This window comes from Lynx canadensis, chromosome B4 (assembly GCF_007474595.2).
Source record: "Lynx canadensis isolate LIC74 chromosome B4, mLynCan4.pri.v2, whole genome shotgun sequence".
NCBI classification, from domain to species: Eukaryota; Metazoa; Chordata; class Mammalia; order Carnivora; family Felidae; genus Lynx; species Lynx canadensis.
In genome coordinates, this window is record NC_044309.1 from 12,719,619 (window position 1) to 12,744,883 (window position 25,265).

A 25,265-nucleotide genomic window follows, 5' to 3' on the forward strand; every position below is an offset into this window, starting at 1 on the left:
CCATGCCGGGTTCTGTACTGACTGTGCAGAGCCTGCTTGGGATTCTCTCTCTGCCCCTTCCCTGCTCAGGTGTGCACTCCCTCTCTCTCAAAATAAATAAACATTAAAAAAAGAAAAAAGAAAAAAAAAAAAAAAAGAACCTGCTTCTTGAGTTACTCAAGAGACCCTCAATGCAAAAAACCAGCACAGGGTAGAACAGCTCAAACAGCTAATGTACTAACCTCAGGGTGAAATACACTTTGTCTTTTCTCCTTTCAAAATTGTGCCACTGGTGTGTGTGGGGGGTCTGCCCCCAAGAGGCATCAGTGGTGGGGTTCAGGAGGGTTGCCAAGGTCTCCACCCCTCACCACCCATTCCCGAACAACGCAGAGGATGGAAATCAATGTTTTAAGGTTCTGACCTCTAACTCTTGCAACCAGAGGGCATAATGCGGACACCCACCCACTGTCTCAAGCTAAAGCATGAGTCAAAATGCTTTGGCCCGGTTTCTTTTGATCTAATTGGGCTTCAAATCCCTGTGCCAATGTCCATCATCACCAGGAAAGCTGTGGAATGCTCCCATTATGCCTAACAACAACAAAAAACACTCTACTCTGTGCCCATTCATCCCAGAAAATGACCAAAAAAGGGGTCAGGAAGACTTCGCAGAGGAGAAAAACGTGTTATGGACACAGTGACAGCCTGGCAGGAAGGGCCCTGATTTGAAACTGATTTATGAGCTGAGAGATTGTTTCCTTTTCTCCTATTTTCTTACTATCTTTCTCCTCCCTCCCACTTGGCCCCAGGTCTCTCCGGCTACTCCTCCGCCCACGCCAGGGAAAGAACAACGCCACCCAGACAGGAAGTAAGACAAGAGGAAGCCGTCAGGATCCAAGAGGGCTCCGATCTGCTGAATCTTGGGCCCAGTAAGGCCAGAGTCCGGCCACCTCCACACCCACGGAGGACCCACATGATGGGACAAAACGTCCCAGGGGCCAAGGCTGGATCTCCCTCGGTAGTTCTGCATCGCCTCTGCCAAGCCAGCAGGGTTCTGGAAAGGGGCAAGACCCGTCTAGATGGGGCTCTTGACCAGAGGGCTAATGAAGGAGAATGGCTTGTGGAGGGAAGGCAAGGCAGCATGGCAGGCAGAGGCGGTAGAGGAAGAGGGGGCCGAGTGTTGATAGAAGCTGTGTGTGAACCAAGGAGACGTCACTCTCCCACCCGCCAGAAAATGCACCTGTGTGTCCGTCCGCACTGGGGCTGGGTCAAACCTCCCTCGGAGGATGGCTGTTTACCAAGGCCTGAGGCTCTAGGTCTACTTTAGGGAAATGGCTGGGTGGTTGTTTTTTTTTTAAATGTTTCCAGTTTTTTTTTTTTTTTTTTTTTTTTAAAGGAACTGGCAGTTGGAAAAGCCTGGAGGGTTTTCACAGCAATTATCCTAAACAGTTAGATGGTGTCTATTAATTGCAAACGGGTTGCTTTTTTTTTTCTCTCTCTCTCAAAAAGGAAACAATATGCCACTGTTGAAACACCATAAAGGGCTTGACAGCTCGTTCCTAGGAGAGGTTTCTGAAGTTCGAAAGCACGCTTGGAATTCCTCAAAAGGGCCCTACCTGGCTGCAGTAAAGGGCCAGAGCCCCTGACCACGGCACGGGACGTACCCTCTGGAAGAGCCTGTCTCTTTCCTCCCTCCTGTAACTCCGCAAGGCAGGTCTGTACCTGTGCACCTCTCGGGGCGGGGGACACGGTGCCGCCCCCACCCGTCGAATTCCTGAGCCCTAAATTAGGAGACCCAGACTCAGGCCCTAGTGCAACCCTCAGGCAAGCTTCCCTCTTGGTAGAAAGGCCTGGTCTTTGCAAAGTGCCTCCCAGTCCCTGACTTACCTTACTCTGCTTTCTGTCCAGATAGAACTGGTGCTGGCTAATGGCCATAGCCCAGATGGACTTGATCAATGCTGGACATGCATACCACGTATGTACCGCGATGCCACTGTGTCCAAATGTCCTCCTGGTCACCGAAGCCCTGTGACAGCAAGAATCAGAAGGTTCAGGCATGTTTATGATGAGGGACTCCGCTGATCCGTCGACAGCTTTTACCAAGAACCCCGTGGGAACTAAACGCCCTGGCATAAAGGGGACATATGAACACACATGCCAGCATGTACGTACACACACACACACACACACACACACACACACTTAGGAAACTACATAGCAAAGTCCAGCTTTTCAATGTAATCAAAATTGTATATATATAAGGTGTACAACAGGATTTGATATACACAGTGAAATGATTCCTACGGTCAAGCTAATGATCATTCTTCACATAGTTGTGTCACAAGAGCACTGGAGATCTACTCTTAGCTCACATCCAATATTCAGTGCACATCATTAACTACAGTCCTCGTGCTCTACTTTCGATCTGTAGGCTTATTCGTCCTACCCAACTGCAGCTTTGTACCTCTGACCGACACTCCCTACTTCCTCCCTTCCCTGGCCCAGGTAACCACCCTTCCAGTCTATGCTTCCACTTTTTTTTTTTTTAATGTTTATTCATGTTTGAGAGAGAGAGAGCATGAGCAGGGGTAAAGCAGAGAAGAGAGAGGACAGAGGATCCGAAGCGGGCTCTGCACGGATAGCAGCGAGCCTGACAAAGGGCTCGAACTCACGAACCGTGAGATCAGGACCTGAGCTCAAGTGGGACATTCATCCCACTGAGCCACCCAGGAGCCCCTACTATTTGACTTTTGGGATTCCACATATTCGTGAGACCACCCAGTTCTTTCCTTTCTGTGTCTGGCTTATTTCACTTGAACATCATGTCCTCCAGGTAGATCCACATTGTTGCAAATGGCAGGGCTCCATTCTTTCCCGTGGCTGAATAATATTCCGTTGTATTTATACACACACCACAATTTCTGTATCCTTTCATCCCTCAATGAACACTTAGGTTATGTCCATATTTGGGCTATCACGAATAATGCTAATCTTTTGATTTACTGGCTCCTTAGGGTTCAGAATCCACTCAAGCTTCTGTCTTGTCTGGGATAAGATGGGTCATTCTAGGTCACTGGATGGTCCTTTTTGAGCTTCAGCTCTTGGCATTGGGCCAAGACAAACTTCAGGAACAGGAGGAGCCTTTGACAATGTCCTTTAGTAAACAGCCGGCAATGCTGCCTATGGTGAAGGATAAGTCAATTCTGTTCTAATCACCACCACCACAGGCCACAGCCTGTGGGAAGTCCCGAAGGAGTCCAGACTTCTTACACTGCTCTAACTCCGTGTTCCTTGAGATAGTGGTTATCAATCTCAAATTTATTCACAGGGCAGACAGGGTATACAGAATCAGGAGAGGGAAGGCAGAATGGAGTCGAGCCAATCTCCTCCACTACCCCCCCCTCCACAAACGTTTACGTACGAGATAGGGCCTATCTGTGTATGGAGTAGACAGAGGCAATTAGACTTTAAAAATAAAACACGAGGGGCGCCTGGGTGGTGCAGTCGGTTGGGCGTCCGACTTCAGCCAGGTCACGATCTCGCGGTCCGTGAGTTCGAGCCCCGCGTCAGGCTCTGGGCTGATGGCTCAGAGCCTGGAGCCTGTTTCCGATTCTGTGTCTCCCTCTCTCTCTCTGCCCCTACCCCGTTCATGCTCTGTCTCTCTCTGTCCCAAAATAAATAAATAAACGTTGAAAAAAAATAAAAAAAAAAAAATAAAAAAAAAAAAATAAAACACGAGGGGCGCATGGATGGCTTAGTCGGTTAAGCGTCCAATTTGGGCTCAGGTCATGATCTCACGGTTCGTAAGTTCGAGTCCCCCCACCAGGCTCTCTGCTGTCAACACAGAGCCAGTTTTGGATCCTCTGTCCCTCTCTCTCCCTGCCCCTCCCCTGCGCTCTCTTTCTCTCTCAAAATAAACACTAAAAGAACCAAACCAAAACAAAATAAAAGTGGGAAACATGGGTCCCAAAGGAATTCACATCAATGGTGTAGGGAGGAAAAAAAAAAAAGGGGTTACAGGATGCTTTCAGTGAAGTGTGTCCCTTAGGCAGATGGTTTGGCAAATGAAATCTGGGAACATGTGTCTGCATGCACGTGTGTGGGTGGGTGTGTGCAAGGCAAGGTGCTGGGGTGGGGCCTGGGGTTCCCCACGTGAACATAAGAAAAAAGCGTGATCTCAAGTTTAAGGTGTCTAATTTGGAAGATTTTCCCTGCAAGACAATTTAGAGCTGCTCCCATCACGGAAAAGGAGCTGGTGGCAGAGTGGGGAGGAATGCCCCACAGATCCCTGTAGAAATAAGAAGAAACCATGATGGGAACCTTCCACTTCGGCTTCTATGCCAGTGGCTGCTCCTGGGACCCAGTACGATCCTTTCTCCCAGGAAAGCGGAGTTAGAAAGGACGAGGGACTGGAGGCATGCCTGAGTGCAAGCACGAGAGTCGCAGGGGCCAAATGCTCGTGTGTTTCAGGGAAGGCAGGGGAGGCAGGGTCCAGGAGGCTCGCCAGGTCTGGGAGGTGCTGTACAAAGAGCGCATCAGACCCGGAGTTTTCTCCTGCTCCGTTATTAACGTATCTCTTCTCCGCATCTCTCCCTTCAGGCTCTTCCCACCACACCGACTTTTCTGTTTTGCCTAAACCTTAGAAACGGAGTATTTGCCAAGAACCAGAGAACCAACGTGGGTATCGAGCTGGGGGTGCGTGTCCGGGAGCTCACGTCATGCGTCCTCTTCTGTGGTCCACGCTGGGCCCATCGACTCAGGACGCGCCCTCTGCCTGCGGTGATTCCCGGTCCCTGTCTGGGCCCCACCCTCTTCACCGCAGGACTCTTTTCCTTACTTGCCATCCCAACCCTTCACCTCTGGCTCCCTTCCTGGCTGCGACCGCCTCAACGCAGAGTCCATCAGACTCCTGTTCCCTGCTCCAAATACCTGTGGCAACAGCAGCGGGCGAGGCATTTAAGAGAAGGAGTGCCCTGTGGGCCCTGGGAAGACCATCTGCTGTCCTAGGAGGCAGGAGGCGGCTGAGAGCCTTGGCTCTGCCATGAAACCCAGTAGCTAACAACCCACGGCAATCCCCTAGGTTTGCACCGGTGTCCATCTGGAAAAGGGGTCCTTAAAGCTGCAGTCAGCTTGGGTTTCCAACTCTGACATCAGCGTAGACACCTCCCTGGCCACCCCCTCCCTGCCTGCCTCTAGGGTGGAGGACGGCTGTTTCTCTCCGGGACAGGTGATCACACTCCTGCTTCCAATGCCTCCCTTCCCTCCTCTCTCTTAAGAACCTGAGAGGTTCAGCTCAGAACCTCTCCTGACCAGGCTGGCTTCGCCACTCTCAGTATTTAGGGCCTGTGCCATTCAGCACTCAATTGCTAGTATTTTGTACAGAGCGGAGTGGTAACGCCTGGGAGTCTTAGAGCCAGACTCCCCGGGTTCAAGTCCTTCCTCCACCACTTACCGGCTTTTTGTAACCTGGACCAGGTTATTTTGTTTCTTTTGTGCCTCAGTTTACCACAGGTACAACAGGAAACTAGCAATACCCATTTCCCGGGTTTACAATGAGGACACTACGAGATAATGTGTCCAAGTCTTTAGAACAGTGCCTGCCCATAAACAAGAAATACCCAGTTCTCTTGCCTTTCTCCCCAGCCGTGCTAACCTTTCTGGACACTGCCTCAGGGCCAAGGACCTCTTTCTGTAGCCCAGAATGTCTGAAACAGGCTAAAAGCCCATGATAATTATGTGTGAGGTTTGGACCCTTTGCTTTATCTTGGGCCTTAGGAAAGGGAGGGGAATTTAGTATTGTATCACGGACAGGGTGACAGACAGGGAAAACACACACGCACAGATGTGTCCGAGGTGCGTGAGTTAGCAAAATTCCCAACAGAGGACAGGCACGGACAGTGTGCACAGCCCCTTAGGTGACCCAGTCCCTAGTTTTCGTCCTGTCGGACAGCCCCTCTCTGCATGGGACCCATTGTGGCAACATTCGGTTCACTCTTTTCAGACACAGAAGGGTGAGGGGGGGAGAGAACCTAAGACTGGTCTGATACAGTTCACCCGGAAAAGCAGCAGCGAGTTCCTTCTTGGGGGGAGGCCTGTTCTCAGCATCTGTCCCTCCCCCACGTGGCCTGCTCGGCAGAGGCAGGGTCCAGGGGACACTTCGCATCACCTGACTGTGCAGACTGGCTAAGATGTTCTCCATCTGCTGGTCTTGTGGAGAAGGTGGGGGCATGGGCTGAGCTGCTTCCCTCCGAGGGAGTGGCTGCTTCAGGCAGATTACACGGTGGGGCGGAGAGGCATGTTCCCCCTGCTGGGTTATCGCTGGTGGCAGGGGCTGAGACACAGCACAAGCTCAGCCCTCTGACTTGGGTGTGTGTGTGGGGGGGGGTGGCAGCGTCTCCTTCTGAGAACTGTCTGGGCGCAAAGTGGCCTGTTTTGGGTGCTCAGAAGCCATGTGCGAGTGGAGCCGGGGCCAACCCTCTTCGGCTGGCCAAGGCTGGGGTAGCTATCGCTGGTGCCCAAAAGCCCAGTTTGCACCTTTACAGAGTCTGACCTTTCCACCGTCTTCCTGGAGACCCCTTCTTGTAAACCCATCTTGGGACCTATTAAAAGCAATTTATCCTTGGGTGTCAGGCCTGTTTTGGGGGAATTCTGGGCTGCCTCGAAGTCCAGCGCTGCCAGCAGACAAAGAGAGGAAGAGCGGCCGGTACGTGCTGCCCGAGAACCTTCCACGCAGGGGCTTGCTGCATTCCAAACGGGGACCCTATTGTTTGGCATCTGACTTTGAGAGCACTGATTTTTCTCCACTGGTGCTCCCTGGGACACAACGTGGGGTGGGGAGAAACAGAACTGTGTTTCTTTCACATCCACCCACCACACTGACACCCTGAAACCACAGCTCGTGGAGTGAATTAACACAGCTCCCTTGGGTTCAAGTCCCTTTTGGTGCTATCTTCCCAGAAACACTCTCAGAAGCTCTGAACGAGCCATCCATCCCCTCTTCCTTCGGCAAGACCTCTCTAGAAGGACCAAGCCCACTGCCCCGTGTAATGTGGTGCGTGTTACCGAGTGTCACCCACCTTCCCTAAAACTCCCCGGCACGAGCAGGGACAACTCCGCACGTATGCACACCGCACACGTGCAGCCAGGTGCCACGACCACCCAACTGCCAATTTCTCTCACGCGTGCGCACGCACACCCAACGCACACTCGAATCCACCGCATCCCTCAACACGTTGAGCACAAAACAAAGCTTCGCTGTCAGCTGTGACGATACTCCCCGCGGTCAACCGTCCCCTCCCCCCTCCCCCAAATGAACAATGACAGCACAAAAATCGTCAGGTCAATAACACGCCGGGTGGACCACGCGCTCCCGGGAGGAAAGGACTCTTCTAGCTTACCTGCGGGGGTCATGAACTTCCACGGAAAACTTCTTTTCTCTGAAATACAGGTTTTCCAACTGCCTCCATTGGAAGATCTGGACAGAAAACAATGCGGTTTACGTTCAGAAGCGGTTGGCTCCGGGCGGGCGGTAGTCCTCGCTTTGCTGAACTTCTACAGCTGGCAGCTTCCTTATCAACGCTGAGACCACACAGTTTGCACCTCCTCCGTCTCTTGCTACACACCCCCGCACACGCGCGCGCGCGCGCGCGCGCACACACACACACACACACACACAGAGGCTGCTCTCCAAATTCAAAAGCGGTTAACGTGGGTGTGGATTTTCCTGCAGGTTTCTCAACAGGAACAAAACAAGTTCTTTTCAAGTTGTTCCCCTCTGCTTTGCCCTTTGTTGCGGGATCCACGACCCTTCCGGCGCCGCAGACTTTTCCCTCCACGGGGAGGGGGGCCGAGCGCGAGCGCTGGGAGGGCGGGCTGCGGAGGGAGAGCAGGGGAGCTCTCACAGGGGAGCGGGGGCCATCTGCGCGCGGCGCCGAGCTGAGCCCTCTCCCTCCAGTGCTGAAATGGGAAGGCGGTCAAATTCCCAGCCTCCCATCGGGACTCCACTTCCTGCCCACTAATGTGTAAGAGCTCGGACTCGCCCTGGTGAGTCGGCTCCGGGAAGCTTCTCTGCGAAGGGCGGGGGCCGCTTGGAACCTTATTTCAGGGGTAGGTGACTCGACTCGAGATAAGGAGAAGAGCCTGTCAAGCCCCTGCTTCTTCGCGCGGCACAAAGAAACTCCAGAGTCCCCACGGCCACGGCCAAGGGAGAGGCCAAGTACAGTTAGGGCAGTTTTGAAAAGTGGGAGGGAGAGAGCGCCGCCGCTGCCCTCAGGCCCTGGCGGGCACGACTCCGACTCCTTCCACCGGAGAGGAGGGGGCCCTGTTAACTAAGCAGCGGACTACAGGGTCTGGGAGTAATTAGGGCAGCACTGTTCTGGAAGGCGTTCCTTTCATCAGGAGAAAAAGTGAACGGTGGACCGTGTCACAAGAGGTTAAAGTTACGCGCACACGCATTTATATTTACGTTATTGATGCTTACATTCGATGCCTCTACTGCAGCTGCTTCTATACATTTAGAAGTTGAGTGGATTTTGCCCACAGAAGGGTAGATCAGGAATCCTGGGAGTGGCTGATTCCTCCCTGGGGTCGTCCCTTTGCCCAGTGCATGGAGGCCCAGGTTTTTTAGGGTCTCACCCTCCACCTAGCGTCCTCTGAGTCTGAGCAGGGGCTCCTGATGCTCCCTGACCTGCTCACATTTTCTCCTCCTTAAAAATGTGACAGCAATTTCCCAGTGCTCCCTCAGCCCTGCCTCCCCAGACCCAGACATGCCAGCTAGTCAGGGCTTGGCCAAAGGACTCCACCCCTTTGTCAGACTGGGCTGGGAAAAAAAAAAAAAAAAAAAAAGGTTTCTAGAATGGCCGCATTCTTTTCTCTCCACGACCTGCACTGCCGAACTGTACCATTATTTTGTGTGCACAATAGGGAGGAGGGCCTCTCCTCTTACTACTCTTTGGTCCACAGCTCAAAGGACATTTCACTCTGAAGCCCAAGGAGAACCGTACTTCTTTTTCCTTTAGTGTCAGTTCAAGCGAGTAGAGAGACATTTCAAGGAAAGCAAGTGACCCAGAGCCCTACCTTGGCTCAGACGGCTTTGCGTGAGGTCACAGAGGAAAAGGCACCCGAGTAGAGCCCACTATTCAAGTCACAGATCTGAGTCTCGCTCTGCTATTGGATGCTCTGCTAACAAGCTCGGCGAAACACCTGAAGTTCCGCTCTGCCCACCCTCCCCCTGCCTTCCCGTTGTTCGACATTTATAGACATACCGCCTGAGCTTAGCCAGAGGATTCAAAAGCACCAGAACTCACAGATCCCGGACACGGACCTCCTGATCTGGAGCTAGTACACAGGACAAAGTGGCCAGGCATACACGCCTGGGGTCTGAGTGCATCTGTATGCATACGGGGGGGCCCCTACGTCCAAGCCGTCTGACCCTACGCAAATGACAGCATTTCCTTTAGCCTCAGTTTCCCCGTCTGTAAAATGGCCATAATCCCCCTCTAAGGTAGAGACAACAGATCCTTGGCACGGTGTGGGCACAAAGTGCTCCGAGAACTTAGACCTTAGTGAGATTCCCTCAGTGCTCTTACTTCTCCCGACTCCTGGCAAGTAACAGAGAATAACCAAGATAATTTTTTTCTTAAATTTCCTAACTCCAGAGCTGACACGGGGGCGTCAGGAAATAAAATGTGGTTATTCACATGCTGGAAATCTTTGAGGAAGTGTACAGAATTCTCCCCCGTCCCCTTCTCTCATCCCTCTCCTCTGAAAACTGGGGCGGATGACAGGGCGGTCGCTAAGGGGGACCCCGACCCCTGCACTGCACCCACCTTGGCCACGGCTGGCTTCGTGCGTGCGTGATACGCGCGCAGAAGGGCCCTGTGCTTGATGTGACGTTCTGCTCAGTCTCACTAGATTTTGATCAAGGGGCCCTGCAGATTGTATCGCTGGTCCCAGTCTTGAGTCCTGGCTGGTGCTCGGGCCACAGGCTCTGTCCTGGACAGCCCTTGGAGGCAACGTGCCCACCGTGCATCGGACGGGCAGACCTCCAGGGGCTTTCTCCTCTTGGTCAAGAGAAAAGAAAGCAAACTTGGTGCTTTTGAACACCCTACCCAGCCCTTTCAGTTGAAGCCCCTTTCCACTGGGTGGTAAACCCCAGAGCCGATGCTTGGAGGCTCTGGTTCCCTCCTCACTCCCACTCCTTGAGAAGCAGAAGGCAAACAGAGCCTCCCCAGAGAGGCTTCCAGACACTGCTGTTGCGGAGGGCCTTGCCTCTGTCCATGTTGCCAACTGGCCCAAACGTAACCCTCCGGGCTTGGATGGGGTCCCTCTGTCCCCCTGCTCCTGGCACTGACCCTGGTAGCCTGGCCCCAGCATCTCTCTAGGATGCTGGACACTTGTAGACATCTCCTAACAGGGGGCAGAGCAGAAGTTTTCCCTCAGGTCGGCTCTAAGCAGAGAGTGTGTTTGCAAATGAAACTCTGGGAAGGGAGGGTGAGAGGGAGTTGAATGAATGCACCTTTTTTTTTTTTAGGACCGAATCGCACTGGGACACTAGCAGGGTCCCGGGAACCGAAAAGGAGGTACTCGTGTGGGAAGACGAGCCCGGACTTTTTCGTCTCATGCACGGCACATGGGAAGGGTGGGGCGCCAGGGTATGAGGGCAGCTAAACGTCTCCCCTGTGCATTCAGGCAGATGCTGGCCACTAGGGCCTACATGGCTTGCTGTAAATGCACCGTCCCTTCGGGGAGGGCTGGGCGTTTCTGGCCCCAGGCCCCTGTGCCCCGCAGCTTCGAGGCCAGCCTGCTAAACCCTCTACGCTAAGGCTCCCCGAGTACCAGCAGCAAGCAGATAGAAGATGCTCAACCTTGCCTCCTCTTTGTCAACAGGGTGCACCGGACTCCGATGTGCTGGTTTTGGAGGCAGCCCCAGATCGTCAGTGTCACTTCAGGAGAGCCTCTCTGGCTTGGTGCAGCCATCTTAACCCAGCTACCAGTGACAGCTGTCGATGTGCTTTGCAAATCCACATAAAGACGCGTCACACACATGGGACGATCATTACGGCTTGGCTAGTTCCCTTAGGGTTTTGCAGGACTTCTACGGCCAATTAGGCCCACGCAGCTAATTAAAAGCTAGCATGCTGGTTTATCAATAATCAAAGGATTTATAAATTAATACATATTAAATCAAGGCCTCTCTAAGGTACCTCATCTGGGCATCTTTCAAGTTCTACAAACATGCCTTCTTTGATCTTTTAGCATTCCCCAAGAAGAATGAGCCCGAAACTTACTTCTTGGGGAAAGGGAGGCCCAGAGAAATTAGGGGAACTGCCTCAGGCCACACAGCAAGTCAGTGAGGGAACCAGAAACCCGAGTCAAGGGCACCTGGCCCATTACTCTGTGCTCCTTTCCACACGGACCCACCAATTAGCGGGAAGAGCTTTTACTCACTAATGGCTGGTTAACTTTATGAGAATTATTTTTACAAATGAGCAGCGACGTCACTGTAAGGAGAAAGTACAAAACCAAATCTTTCTAGTTCTACACAATGGCTTTTCGTTCCCTTTCTGCTGTAAACGATAACAAGTATTACTTCTTTCTCCTCTTAGAGACCTGGATTCTTCTGGTTTTCTGTACAGCGATGCCTCAGTGCTTTGAGGCTTCCAAGTAAGGACTAACCAACGACAAGAAGCATGATTAAGAACAGCATCAATAGGGGCGCCTGGGTGGCGCAGTCGGTTGAGCGTCCGACTTCAGCCAGGTCACGATCTCGCGGTCCGTGAGTTCGAGCCCCGCGTCGGGCTCTGGGCTGATGGCTCAGAGCCTGGAGCCTGTTTCCGATTCTGTGTCTCCCTCTCCCTCTGCCCCTCCCCCGTTCATGCTCATGCTCTGTCTCTCTCTGCCCCCCCCCCCCAAAAAAAAAGAACAGCATCAATAACAGGGCTTGTCCTGAAAACCAGAACTTAGAAAAACGGTCCGGAAGTGGTCGGAGACAGGATCTATCACCACGGTGGGGAAACGTGGCTGGTACTACATGTGGACTGGCCGATTTTGAGCCAGACATGGGATTCCCAAGTGACCATGGGTCCTCCACGTCTACTTTCTGGACCTCGCTATTGTAATGGGGGAAACAGGAGATGGGAAACATTAACGGAGAGCAAACACGAGTGGCTAATAAATAACTGTGTTTGAGCAAGAGGTTGCACTATACACACTTAATGAGCCGACCTGGGTAGCTGGATCCTATTAGCTGGTCTGAGGGATTCCCACATCCTGTGTATCGCTGAAGGTCAAGGTAGAAAAGGGCTAATGTCCGCCCCCATGCCATGTTCCTTGTGAGTGGGGGAAGGTACAGTGGGGACACGTGTTCACTGAGTGCCGGAACAGCACACGGGGTGGTGGGCAAGCTCTTGGAATGACGCGGAAATAAAGGCCGAACAGGAAGCTCGCTTTAGTGGCTCTGATTCTTGACGAGGACTTCAGGGAGCCTATCTTCCTCCTGTCCCTGAGGCTGAGTCACCAAGCCTCATCATGACCTCTGAGTAACTTCCTGCTGCTTCTGGGGGGCGGGGGGTGGGTAATATACAGAATTCCAGCAGCCATCTGGTCCAGGCTCCTGCTTCCACAGACAGAGCAAACCCCGTGGAGAGAGATTAGGGAATTGGCAGAGGTTAAATAAGTAACTGATGTTGGGACCCATCCCGTGACTGGGCTGTCCTAGGGTCTTTCTAACCTAGCACGAAGGCCTGACGATGAGCGAGAACAAATTGTTGCAAAGCCAATGGGTAAGGGAAGGACTGCTTCTTTAAGGCCCCTGGCAACCTCAAGATCCTGTATGCTTTCCAAACACCAGCAAAGAGTGCTCTTATAAAAAGAATTAGACTCATAGCCAGGAATAATCTCCAAGCTCAGAGTGAAACATACGAATTAGAAAACTCACTTCCTTGTTTCATTTCTGCAGTGTTCACCTTCTAGAAACAGGGCTGTCACTCCCAACTTCGTGGGTTGACACCATATGCCAGGATTTATTTTTTTTCTACCAGCAGTTGCATAAGCATTCAATATAGTTTACTTGATGCTTAAAGAAGAAAGAAGCAAGTCCCTGGGGCTGTGGGTCACGTCTAATCCCTACCCCCTTTCCAATCTTTCCAACAGTGGGGTCGACTTTGTTTCGGTTCATCACTTTTAGGGGCGGGGGCTCTGGCTTGGAAGTCAAGAGGCCTCGCTGATCATCTTGACTCTATATACCCCCCTGCATCTTAGGCTCCTTTTCCGTAAAAGGAGGCGTGTATGCGCACGCAGGGGCATTCCTACATCCTTAGGCATGTGTTGAAGGCCAGCACTGGAAATCCAAGGAGTGTCAGTCATCCTGCCCCTTGTTGGAGTTTAAAAATATAATTGCTGGTCTTAAACACTTCCTACTTCTAGGAGACCGTCCAGAATAATACTGATTAAATTTTTTTTTTTTTCAACGTTTATTTATTTTTGGGACAGAGAGAGACAGAGCATGAACGGGGGAGGGGCAGAGAGAGGGAGACACAGCATCGGAAACAGGCTCCAGGCTCTGAGCCATCAGCCCAGAGCCCGACGCGGGGCTCGAACTCACAGACCGCGAGATCGTGACCTGGCTGAAGTCGGACGCCTAACCGACTGCGCCACCCAGGCGCCCCCAGAATAATACTGATTAAAAGAATGGTTTTCAAAGCCGCACGGTCCACCCCTTACTGGTTGCACATTCCGCCAATGTAATTTCTTTGGGTCTTAGTTTTCTCATCTTTCAAATACTATGACTAACAAGCTCTTTTTTTTTTCTTCCCCATAGAGCTATTGTATTAGTAGATACAAAGTGCTTAAAATGGTGCCCAGCACATGGCACTCAAAAAATAGCAGCTATCATGATGTTCTCTCCCCTCCACCATTTACACACCAGGGCACCTATTAGCCCCAAGTACAGGTTACGTAGTTTTTCAAAAAATATGGCTACTATGGTACCATGGGCATTCTTAACAATGTTTTCTCTTACTTGGATTTTCCCCAATGCAAGCGTAAGCCTAACCTGGGCTCTTGTTCATTGCATTTCAGTTGATGTTGGCTGTTCCCTCAGGGCTCCTTGGCTCCAATTATTAACCAGCCAATTCCCACCCAGGTCCACTGCAATTCTGACCAGAGTCAGCGTTGACCGTTCACCTGCTACAATCTCTCATCTCCCAGCATTAACCCTGGGAAGAAAGCATCCTACTATAATACCACTCAGTATTACACTGAATGGGCTATGCTGGGAAGCAAATCAGACCCCCAAAATAGGCAAGCCACGTTCACAGATAATCAGCTTACCAAGTGAAGAGGAGTACGTCCTTTGTTACCTGCACCGAAGGAGGGCTCCCTGGCATCTATCTTCTCCCCAAAGGGCCACATACCCAGCAAGGAAAACAATGGCTAATTTTTCTCAGCAGCCAGACCTAATGGAATCAAGATGTTGCTCCGGCTGGCTGCCTACTCCTTGCTGTCAGACTACACAAGCTCTAAATTGATTTGGTTAATTCAGCGACAGATGCTCAGAGCACCAGGCCTTGACCCTTTAATGGATGACCTCTCTTTAACCCATCAGAAACCTCTTAGCTTCCTTTGGCTTCAGAATCATCACTTGGGCAAAAGAGATAGAGGGTCAAGAAGTACTTCACAGGCCCAGAGAAACAGGCCACTTTTACTCCCTCCCTCCCTCCCCCCACCCCCACTGGACTTCATTTCCTTTTATTGTTCTCCCTGGAGGGCATCTCTATTTTTCTTGCGGGGACTTTGGTCTTTCTTACAGAAAGCTCTTACCACAAAGTATGGCAAATGTAGGAACTTTAAAGAGAAGCTGAAAGGGTCTTTCCCTTGTCCTTGACCTCCTGAGGTAAGCTCCTCCCTCCTCAGAGTGCCTCTGGGGAATGCACAAAGGTTAGTCCTGAATGGAGAAGCTGGCCAGGCCAGCTATCTGGGTCTAGCTTTGCCTTTTTCTTTTTCTTTTTTTAAAGTAGTGAACACTGCGGTCCAGTTTTGTGCAGCTCGACCTTGCGGGCTCCAGGCTTTCCTTTACAGAAACCTTCAAGGCTGAGGGTGGGGGTCGGATGGGAGGCTGGATTAAATAGGAGGTGGAGATTCAGGAGCACATCTGTCCCAGTGAGCCCAGGGTGATCTGTCGAAGTGCTGAATTGCCATACTGCATACCCGAAACTAATACTCCATTGTGCTACCTGCAATTAAAATGAAAACTCAAAAAAAGTGAAACAACCTTCAAGGCTCCTCACACCTGCCATGACTTACGTCCATGGGATGCTTCACAGAGGGAACCAATTGGAGACATTTGGCACATCTGGAGGGAAAATTAGGATGGGCCGTTTTCACCCGGAATGGCAAGGATTTCCCTCTTTGGACCGCTGTGAAGGGTTTTTGTTTGGATTACCTTGGAGAGCAGACTTTGGGGGAAAACCTGTATTTTTCATTTTGGGGGTGGGGGAGGGGAAGGGTGGCAGTTATCCATCCTTTATGGCCGGTGGCCCTGTCCAGGGGCACAGCATCACCGTAACACCTCGTTTCCTGGTGGAGGCCATCCGACTCCGAGGAAGACGAGGACAGGATGGTGAACAGGTTGGCAAGCAGCTCTCCATAGATTTTTTTTTTTTTTTCAACGTTTATTTATTTTTGGGACAGAGAGAGACAGAGCATGAACGGGGGAGGGGCAGAGAGAGAGGGAGACACAGAATCGGAAGCAGGCTCCAGGCTCTGAGCCATCAGCCCAGAGCCCGACGCGGGGCTCGAACTCACGGACCGCGAGATCGTGACCTGGCTGAAGTCGGACGCTTAACCGACTGCGCCACCCAGGCGCCCCAAGCAGCTCTCCATAGAAAAACAGGTACAGACTCCTCGCTAAAACCTGGTTTAATCAAGCTTAAAACAAAACAAAAAAACCTAACAGGACAATCCTCTACCGTAAAAAAAAAACAAAAGAGATTAGTAAGGCAGCAAGGGTTCCTTGGGAATAATTACCTAAGAGCAGCTTGTGTAGACTTTTAAACACCTAGTGCCTCAAGAACTGGCCGGTCCCCTGGGAGCAAGGTCTCCTGTGCTTTCTGTGGGTGCCATGGGAGAGGCCGGCCCCTGCTGCTAGGACCTCAGGTGTGAGCTCCGGGCGCTCCCGGCTCGAAGGGTCTTAGAGCTGCGGCCGACGGGCACCGGACCAGGGGGCCGGCAGCCTGCTTTTCAAGCCAGGCTGCAGCAGAGAATACTTGCGGTCTTGCTGGCTGCCCTTGCAGGGGGGACGGCAGCCAGCAGAGGTGGGGAGGCCGGGACTGCCCCACTTCAGACTGTCTGCTGGGGGGTCCGGCCCCTCCCCTGGGCGGCCATCCCTGCAGCTGGGGCCCCGCTGGACTTTGGGGACCTCTCCCTCTGGATCTTCCTGCTGGAGAGGTTTTGTTTCCGCGCCACACAGTTCCTTCCCAGAAAGAAGGGGGAAGAGAGGATGTTTCCAGAAGGACTGGTCCTATTTACAACTCTGCTTTTCTACCCTCTTCCTTGATTGGACAGGTCAGTTTGGACAACTGTAAATTTGGGGGAGTGAGGGTGGGGAGAGGAGGAAACCCATACTTGGACTCAGCAGCCTGCTGTAATCCAGGCTTTCTTCCCAGAGCTCTCCCCACCCCCAGCCTGGGCTAGTTCCCCCGGACATCCACATACGTACTTCTGCCAAGGCAATGACCATCCTGTACTTCAACTGTTTTTTTTTTTTCCCGCTTAAAGGTCCTCCCTACCAGACTAGGAGCCTCCTGAAGTTACTTTCCTGGCACCTACAGCAATTCCCAGGGGGGGTACTAGGCACTCAACAATGATCTGCTGAGAAAAGAGCTTAGGAAGTAGGCATTATGGCAGCAAAGTTCAGAGAGGTTAAGTCACTTTCTTGAAGTCACACAGGTGATCAATGATGGGAGCTGGTATCTGAATGCTTACCCACCGCACAAAATTCAGTCAACGTCCACATCGTGAAGAACCCCGGCGGGGGTTAATGAGTAAATCTCTCAGCTGCAAGGGATATGGCAACAGGGAAGTGGTAGTGAGGGCCAGCCCAAGAGCCACAGCCTTCTGGCAGCCATGGTCTGAACTAAACTCTATCCCACAGGGAACGGGGTTGGGGGTGGGGGGGGAGTCTATGGTCCCAAGCTGGAATTCTCCAGACCTGGAGGGACTCCCACAGCTCCTTCTGCCTACAAAGGGCCTCAGCTGGCTTCAGGCTCTTCGGGAGGCTTCACGCGAGGCAGGGCTCACACGGAGGCCCAGGGAGCCGGGGGTGAGGGCCTCGCCACGCGGTTCTTTCTGGCTGGGCCGGCATTGGGTGTTCCACAGGCTCACAGTTTCAGGAAGGTGAGGTTAACCTGGGTTTCCCCTTAGAATCATGCTCGTTCACAAAGACAAAATCTCCCCGAGCTCCCTCATGTGTGCCTGGCTCAGCACAAACCACCTGGTAGGTTTCCCAAGACAAAAACACGGTGACTGGAGCCGACAAGCAGGGTTTCCCAGCCTAACGCTTCCTGCTTCGGAGAAAGAAAAGGTGTCCAGACCAGCCAGTGCTGTACCACGGCCCGCAGCACCCCAGCGACGGCACTCCTGATGTCCAGTGACTGTTAGCTTTGTGACTCTTTTTGGTCCAAGAGACAAAAATAAAAATAAAAATAAAAATAAAAATAAATAAATCAAGGGACGGTCCAGATGGAAAGAACTTTTTATGCTTTTCATCTTCCCAACAACAAACCTGCGCTGTGAAAAGCGCCGGGGCCTCCTGCCTCCCTTCCCCTTGCTTATTATAAAGGGCTCACTCTCATCGGAACGCTCAAACCCTTCCTTACAGGAGCGACGTACTTATCCTTGTGGCCACTGCACACGTCCACGTAGAGACAGCCTCACAACTGGTGGTGCCACACAAGCTAATATTCAGCTGTTTTTATTCACGTCGCAGCTACTTATGGGGTATCTACTGTGTGTCAGGCACTGTGCTAAGCAGCAGATCTAGGTACGTAGGTATATAAGAGAATCCATACATTTTTGTGGGGCGGGGGGCAGGCAGGCAACTACCTAAGAAAACCATGCAGTTAGGAAGTCAAAGGAAAACAGGTTCCAAGGACAAACAGAAGATAGGACATGGGTTGCCACCGTCGATAAGGTGGTTGGGGAAAGCATCGCTGAAGGGACAGCTGAGTCTTTTCAGGAGGAAACTGGGGGCAAAGCCATACGCCTTATGAGGGAATAGAGCAGATGCGAAGACCCACAGGCACCACTTGCGGGTGGGGGTTTGCTAAATGAATGCAGGAAATGTTGAAGGAAGCCTCAGAAGACAATGGGATAGTCTTCAGCCAAAGAGGAACAAAGTCCCGATTCAGGCGACAACAGGCATGGCCTTGGCCAACCTTCTAAGTGGATGAAGCCAGACTCCAAGAACACAGATTCTAGGATTCTACTCACATGAAATGTCTGGAAGAGGTAAATCCAGAGACCGAAAGCAGGCTGAGGGTGCCCGGGGCTTGGGGGAAGAGATGGGCAGCCACCGAGAGCTCCCCGGGGGTTCGCCCGTGCTCCTGACTGGCAAATCTTCGCCTGGGTTAACCGTGAATCACAAGACGCTCTTTAGTTACAACTAACTACTTGAAAGGAGCCACTGCTTGAAAGGAGCCAGGCATCCAGGATAAAAGCCCCCTCAACACACCCCCCTAGTGGTGTTCCTTCACCCTATAAAGCATCCCTCACCCGTTGGAAGGTCCTCTGACCAGGCCCCTCCCCTCGGATCTGCTGTGTTGGCCTCTAGGGATGATACCTGATCTCCCCTTGCCCGACAGCTCTGGGTGGAGGCATCTCCGGGAGAATGTTCTCCTCCGCTGCTGGGTGACCTGTAGTCTTTCCCGGAGCGGGCTGGTGAAAAATCTGGTCAGTGATCTGTTTTTTTTATGGGTTTTCACACCCCACAGCTGCAAGCATAAAGTCAAGGCTGTACTTAAAGATCTACATGTGTGCACGCACGTAGGGGCAATTCTCTCAGCTGGGGCCCCTAATGCCTATCACCGCGAAGGGCTGGGTTTTGGTTTCCAGGCGGACAAGAGGCCTGGAGAGACGGGCATCCACAGCCCCTTTGGCTCTTTGCCCTCCTAATAAAAGGCCCAAACAGGAACATTCAGCACAAGGAGGCTAAGTCTGCTGTCGTCCGGGGGGAGTCCATGGGCCACATCTGATGGCAGGAAATACTTCCCAGAACGATTACAGGGATTGGTGAGGAGACTCGTAAAGCCTCATGTAGCCATCAGAAACACCTGCTGGTGATGCTGGAAAGAACTGGGTGGTTAAATGGTCCAGGATTTCACTGGTCAGGGCTCTCTGGAGTCTCCCCAACTTGGCTCAACCCAAGTTTGTGATGAACTGTGCTCTGTGGGCAGAACCGTGTACGGAATATGAAAGTGGAAACATTGGCTGAGACCAATGGGTAGTAAGCAGACCACCCAGGAAAAGAGGCCAAAAAACGGGTAAAGAACAGACTCGACGGGCCAGCACACGCCTTGCTTTGCTGCGACAGACCTGGTCGGTCTGATGTCATGGTGTGACTGCTCACGAGGGCCGTCTTCCACTGTCTGAAGCGTCCTGGTTTTGATACTAAAACCCCATGGTCACAGAAATACAAATACTCGATGATTCTACTTCCACGAAGTTCCCAGAGCCGTCCAACTCACAGAAACACGAAGTAGAACCCTGGGTCCCAGGGGCTGGGGGTGAGGGGGGAGCGTGTGCACGTGCAGGTGGTTGTTTAGGGGGGGGGACAGAGTTTCAGGTGTGAAAAAGTTCTGGAGATTGGCTGTACAACCATGTGGATATACTTAATACCAACAAACTGGACACGTACGAATGGTTCCGGTGGTAAATTCTATGTGTATTTTATCGCAGTTAAAACAATTAAAAAAATTTTAAGCCTCATAGTTGAGATAACCCCCAAACCCCTCACCCTCAATTGGGGTATAAAATGTCTGGCAAGGTGGAAACTGAGGGAGGATTTTAGGGGGAGAGAGAGGTGTTGTGAGCCTCCCCCCTACCTGGGGAGGGAAGTGGAGGGTGCCTGCAGCAAACTTACTGGAGACCGTGCTCACTAGGGTCGCCGGGAGAACTTGACGGGAGCCCCCTCAAGTTGGGGGAACCCCAAACTGCTGACTGGCTCCTTCCTGCTCAAGAAATCAAAACGACGAGGAGCAGGATGGCCAGGTGAGCGGGAGAGGGGAGAAGATTTAACTTGAAGTCAGGTTTGGAGCTTTGGGTATTAGGACCCTAATTACTTCATAGAGTTAATTTTGCTATTCAACGTGACCGTGAGACTTTGTATTTATTTATTTCTTGGGAGTGATCAGACAAGTTACAGGACTCTCCCGGTTTTTATCTAGGGAAGGAACCCATATTTATTTATTTATTTATTTATTTATTTATTTATTTATTTATTATTTTTATTAAAAATTTTTTAATGTCTATTTATTTTTAACAGAGAGAGAGACAGAACGTGAGTTGGGGAGGGGCAGAGACAGAGGGAGACACAGAATCTGAAGCAGGCTTCAGGCTCCAAGCTGTCAGCACAGAGCCCGACGCAGGGCTCAAACTCGTCAACTACGAGATCATGACCTGACCTGAAGTCGAATTGTTAACCGACTGAGCCAGCCAGGCGCCCCGGGAAGGACCCGTTTTTAGAAAACCGTGTGAGATAACAGAGATCGGCCTTTTGAGACCCAGGCGGTCAACGTTCTTGTTAGACTAGCAAAGTCTTTGGGTTTGAAGCCAGAGAAACCAAATCTGTTCCCAAGTCACTACTGGATCATGGCTCCTTTTGGGGTGGGTGGGGTTACCGGATGCCCCTCTGCAGAGGTCTGGGGTCCGACAACAGTGTTTGGTTTTAATTTGCTTCTTCAAGCTGCATCCAAGGTCAGTGGGGCTCCCTGAATAATGGGAATCTGTGACTTATTTAGAAGCCGGTCAGCCTCAAGGGGACTCTGGCCTGTCTAGCTGGGCGTTTATTTGCGTGTTTTAAATACCTAACGGTTGTGTTTGACCCCTACTCTCCATGCCATCAACCTGGCGGTTGATATGGCCTCCCTTGTGCTGTCACACGTGCCCGCCCGCTTCAGGAGGACAAGAAGCCTGAGACCAGGCACTGCTGTGGGAAGTAACTGAGCCCTAGGAGAACTCACGCATCACAAAAGGGACGGGCGTGTCACGGAGGGAGAACAGCTCATCTCATCAGGTCCACCTCAGGCTCTGTCTAAACCGGACAACAGTCAAAGACAGCTAGGGGTTCACCTGCTTAGAAATGGGCGCTTTCAGCGCCTCGGTAGCTCAGTCCGCTTAGCATCCGACTTCGGCTCAGGTCATGATCTTACAGCTTGTTGGTTCAAGCCCCCCATTGGGCTCTGTGCTGACAGCTCAGAGCCTGGAGCCTGCTTCCGATTCTGTGTCTCCTTCTCTCTCTCTGCCCCTCCCCTGCTCGTGCTCTGTCTGTCTGTCTCTCTCTCAAAAATAAACATTAAAAAAATTTTTTTAGGGGCGCCTGGGTGGCTCAGTCCGCTGGGCGTCAGACCTTGGCTCAGGTCACGATCTCGCAGTTTGTGGGTTCAAGCCCCGTGTCAGGCTCTGTGCTGCCAGCTCAGAGCCTGGAGCCTGCTTCCGATTCCGTGTCTCCTCTGTCTGCCCCTCCCGTGCTCGTGTTCGGTGTCTCTCTCTCTCTGTCTCTTTCTCTCTCAAAAATAAATAAACATTAAAAAAAATTTTTTTTAAATGGACATTTTCTCCCTCTACCACTTTTTTGAGCAGATGTTCTTTTCCGTTTCTCCTTTTATTAGGTGCTCCTTTGGGGCTTTACAATGAGGGTGCCTCTGGTTTCACTCTCCTTAACCGTTCTAGGTTGTCTCCACCTCAAGAGTCCTCATCGTCTGTATCAACGGCCTTGCTGCTGAGGCAACGGAGGCCCAGGGAAATGACTTGTGGTGCAGTGCTGGAATCAGGACTGAGGGGTCATGACCATCAGACCAGGTATCTTACCGCTACAGATAAGGGTAGGAGGTGGGCACAGGAACGTGGCACCAAAGGGTCAGGCCAGGCCTGGAGGCTAATCCCTGAAACCAGTACCCCAGGGCCCTTCGGGTGGGATCTTCAGGGCCAAGTGCACCCCCCTCCAAGAGGTACCTCCAAGCAGATCACCCCAGGAGAGATTTGCGCCTGCGTCTCCTAAAGGAATAACTACATTGCTCTCCTTCTGCCCCTCTGCAGAGAAACTGCTCTCCCGTGACAGCTTCTGTCTGAGGATTATCCACCTGGATGGCACAGTGCTTTTATCTTCTGCTCCCGGACCTCCTCCTCTTCAAAAGCGACAGTCTGACGGCAGCGTGAATCTTGTGGGGACAGTTTTAACAAGAATGCCAGATTGGTGTCCTTGGCGTTTTGGATAACTCAGGACGAGGTTCCAGAACGGCCTTCACGGCACTTGTGGGAACGGAAGGACCTTGGGTTCCCAGATCCTACGACCAAGAAAAAAAAAATCCGTCCTCTTAACAAAGAGATGCTGTTTTCTCTTCCCAGCAATTCTGGCTCTCCTGCTCAGCATAAAAGAGACGAACGATATTCGTATGTCAAGGGCAACAGCGTTTTGAGACAGAAAATAAAACTCTGACATGGAAACGTTCAAGACGGAGAAAATCAGACGAGGGCTCCTGGTTCCGAGTCTCCATCTCACGGACATAGAAAGAGAGGCGCACGGCGAATGGGTGGCCACACAGCTTCCCTGAAAATGCTGGGAGTGAGTGAATTAATAGCATCCACATTCTTTGTTGGTGGAGATTCTGAGATTTGCTGTGGACCACTGGCTCACAAAGATTTTTTTTTTTTTTTTTTGAAATGGAGCTGCCCCAGGGGGCAGTTTGACTTTAACTCCGACGAGACTATCTTCACAACTAGCCACGAGGTAGAATCACAAAGAAAGTTCCCTGTGACCTGTCTGTGGAGCAGTCATCTGCAAACCACGTGCGGCATCCGAACCTCTTGAGGGCTTGTGAAAACAACGCGGGTCCCAACCTCTGAGGGTCTGAGTCCCCACGTCTCCACTGGAGACGTGGAGTGTGCATTTTGACCATGTCCCCAGGTGAAGTGGATGCTGCTGGCCCACGGCCACGCTCTGAGAACCATGCCGTAAAAGCTACAGGGCTGGGGTGCCTGGAGCGCAGTGGGTTGAGCGTCCGCCTTCGGCTCAGGTCATGATCTCGCAGTTCATGAGTTCGAGCCCCGTGTCGGGCTCTGTGCTGACCGTGCAGAGCCTGCTTGGGATTCTGGCCCTCTCCTCTCTCTCTGCCCCTCTCCCGTTCATACACACTCTCTCTCAAAAATAAATATTAAAAAAAAAAAAAAAAAAAGAGCCATGGTGCCATACGGAGCGGCCTCTCCCTCTGGGACTGTAGAACTTACCCCCTCTCCCGGAATCGCCCTCCTCTGTGGGGAGCCACCTCGCCCAAGTCCAGGAGCCCTTCTCTGTGGGTCACCTACATCTAGTGATTGGTGGATGCTGGGGCTTAGCCTCCGCCCCCGGTCCCCTGGTGAGGGCTCTGATGGCTCCTCCCCAAGCTACAGAGCTTCCTCCCACTGCCTCCTAGCTCAGCTCCCCTCTCTGCGTGCTCCTTCCCCTTCCTCACCGGCCCTAATCCCGGAAGTACTTCCTGCAGATTCTCCCCTGCTTCCCAGGGGTTTGATGTGCCACCTCCTACAGGGAACGTCGCCTCCTTGGAGAGACCACTCCTGACCATCCATTCCTCCACTCTTCCTTGCTCTGACTTCTTGTCTTCCTAGAACTGAATACTCTGATGCCGTATATTGTAGACAGACTTAACACCATCTCCTCACCCTCTTCCCCGCTGGGCTGTAAGCTCCGTGAGAGCGAGGCCTCTTTGGTTCGCTGTGACATGTGTAGGGCCCAGAGCAGTGCCGGGCCCACAAGAGGCACCTCTCAAAGGGGGACCATTTTTGGGGGAGGATTTCAGACTTCACACCCTCTACCGACGTTCTAAAGCGCGGTGCTTTCTGGTGACTGCAATTCTTGTACAGGAGGAGAGTCTGGGATTCCCATTCCAGACAGAGAATTCAGCCACACCCGGTAATGGTGCTTTGGGAACAGGACGTCTCATACTGATGTTCTGGGAAGGGCATCTCAACTTTCTTACACTGTAATTGCTTTCTTTCCCCCTTTTCCTTGGGGACTTAAAGATGTTAACTCACCCCCACCCCCATTTCCCCTCGCAGGCCCCTCTTGCTGACCCGTGGCCGGCGTCTGTCACCCACAGCCCCTGCACCCTTCTGGGTCTGCATGGAGGGAGATCTGTGGACTGGAGGGGGGCAACCGGCGGGGGCCCTATGACCCAACAGTGTGAAAGAGCAAAGGTGGCAAAATGCTAAGAACGCTAAGTGCATCAAGTGGGGTTCTCCCTCCACCCACCCTGCCCCGGGGGCGGTGCACAGGGTGTGGTTTCCAAGAGGGATCCTAACAGTGGAATGAGGGAGGTGCCCACCCAGGGCCTGCCAAGGCAGAGGGCTCAGCAGCCCAACAACGAGTCAAGTGCATCCAAACAGAAGCGGAACAGTACGTCGGCAGGGCACTTAATGGAGTGCTTAGTATTGAATAATTGAAGCCGGCTGACTCCGCTGGGACGCAGTTCATAGTTAATGGAATATTTCCTGTAAATATTATTTTCTCTTCCTGTCTCATCATCAAAAATCTTTACTAATCTGGGGAGGTGACAGTAATGCATCAATTCCCTGAGCTAAAGCCCCTGCTTCCGAAATGCTCTCGGGAACCACAGGAAGCTACACGCCTGCCCAGGGGGACAGGGGGCAGACCACTGACTCTGGTTCCTTCTCCTAATGTCTCAGAGGGGACCCCGCAGTGCTCCTAATTGTGCGTCTAAGTGTACATAAAGGCGCCCCTAATTGCATATCAAATAAATAAGTAAATGCTGTCTGCTGAATATGTAATAAGGAGCTCACTGGCATTCCTCCCCGGGGGGGGTGGATTTCAGTAGATGGGGGCTGGCCAGTGGGCTGCAGCCATACAGGATGATTAACAGATATTGCAGACTCTTTCTAGGGAGGTTTCTGGAGTCACGTGTTTCGTACTCTTTGTCCCCTAACGCTTACAGCCTCAGCCCTCAGGAGGGATCACTTGCACCTTCTTGGCGCCCCATTCGGAAAGCCTTTTCTCCAGTAAT

General features: G+C 52.0%; 1 protein-coding gene across 2 annotated transcripts in view; it reads right to left on the reverse strand.

Moving 5' to 3' along the window:
• The window catches only part of FRMD4A (FERM domain containing 4A), a 215,167-nt gene that overhangs the window by 56,839 nt on the left and 133,063 nt on the right, over positions 1–25,265 (reverse strand). For both annotated transcript variants that reach the window (XM_030323364.1, XM_032593827.1), the window contains exons 12-13: positions 7,374–7,450; positions 1,864–2,002 (exon numbers count right to left, since the gene is read on the reverse strand). In XM_030323364.1, coding sequence (XP_030179224.1) covers positions 1,864–2,002; positions 7,374–7,450 — 216 coding nt within the window. The remainder of the gene's footprint in view (positions 1–1,863; positions 2,003–7,373; positions 7,451–25,265) is intronic.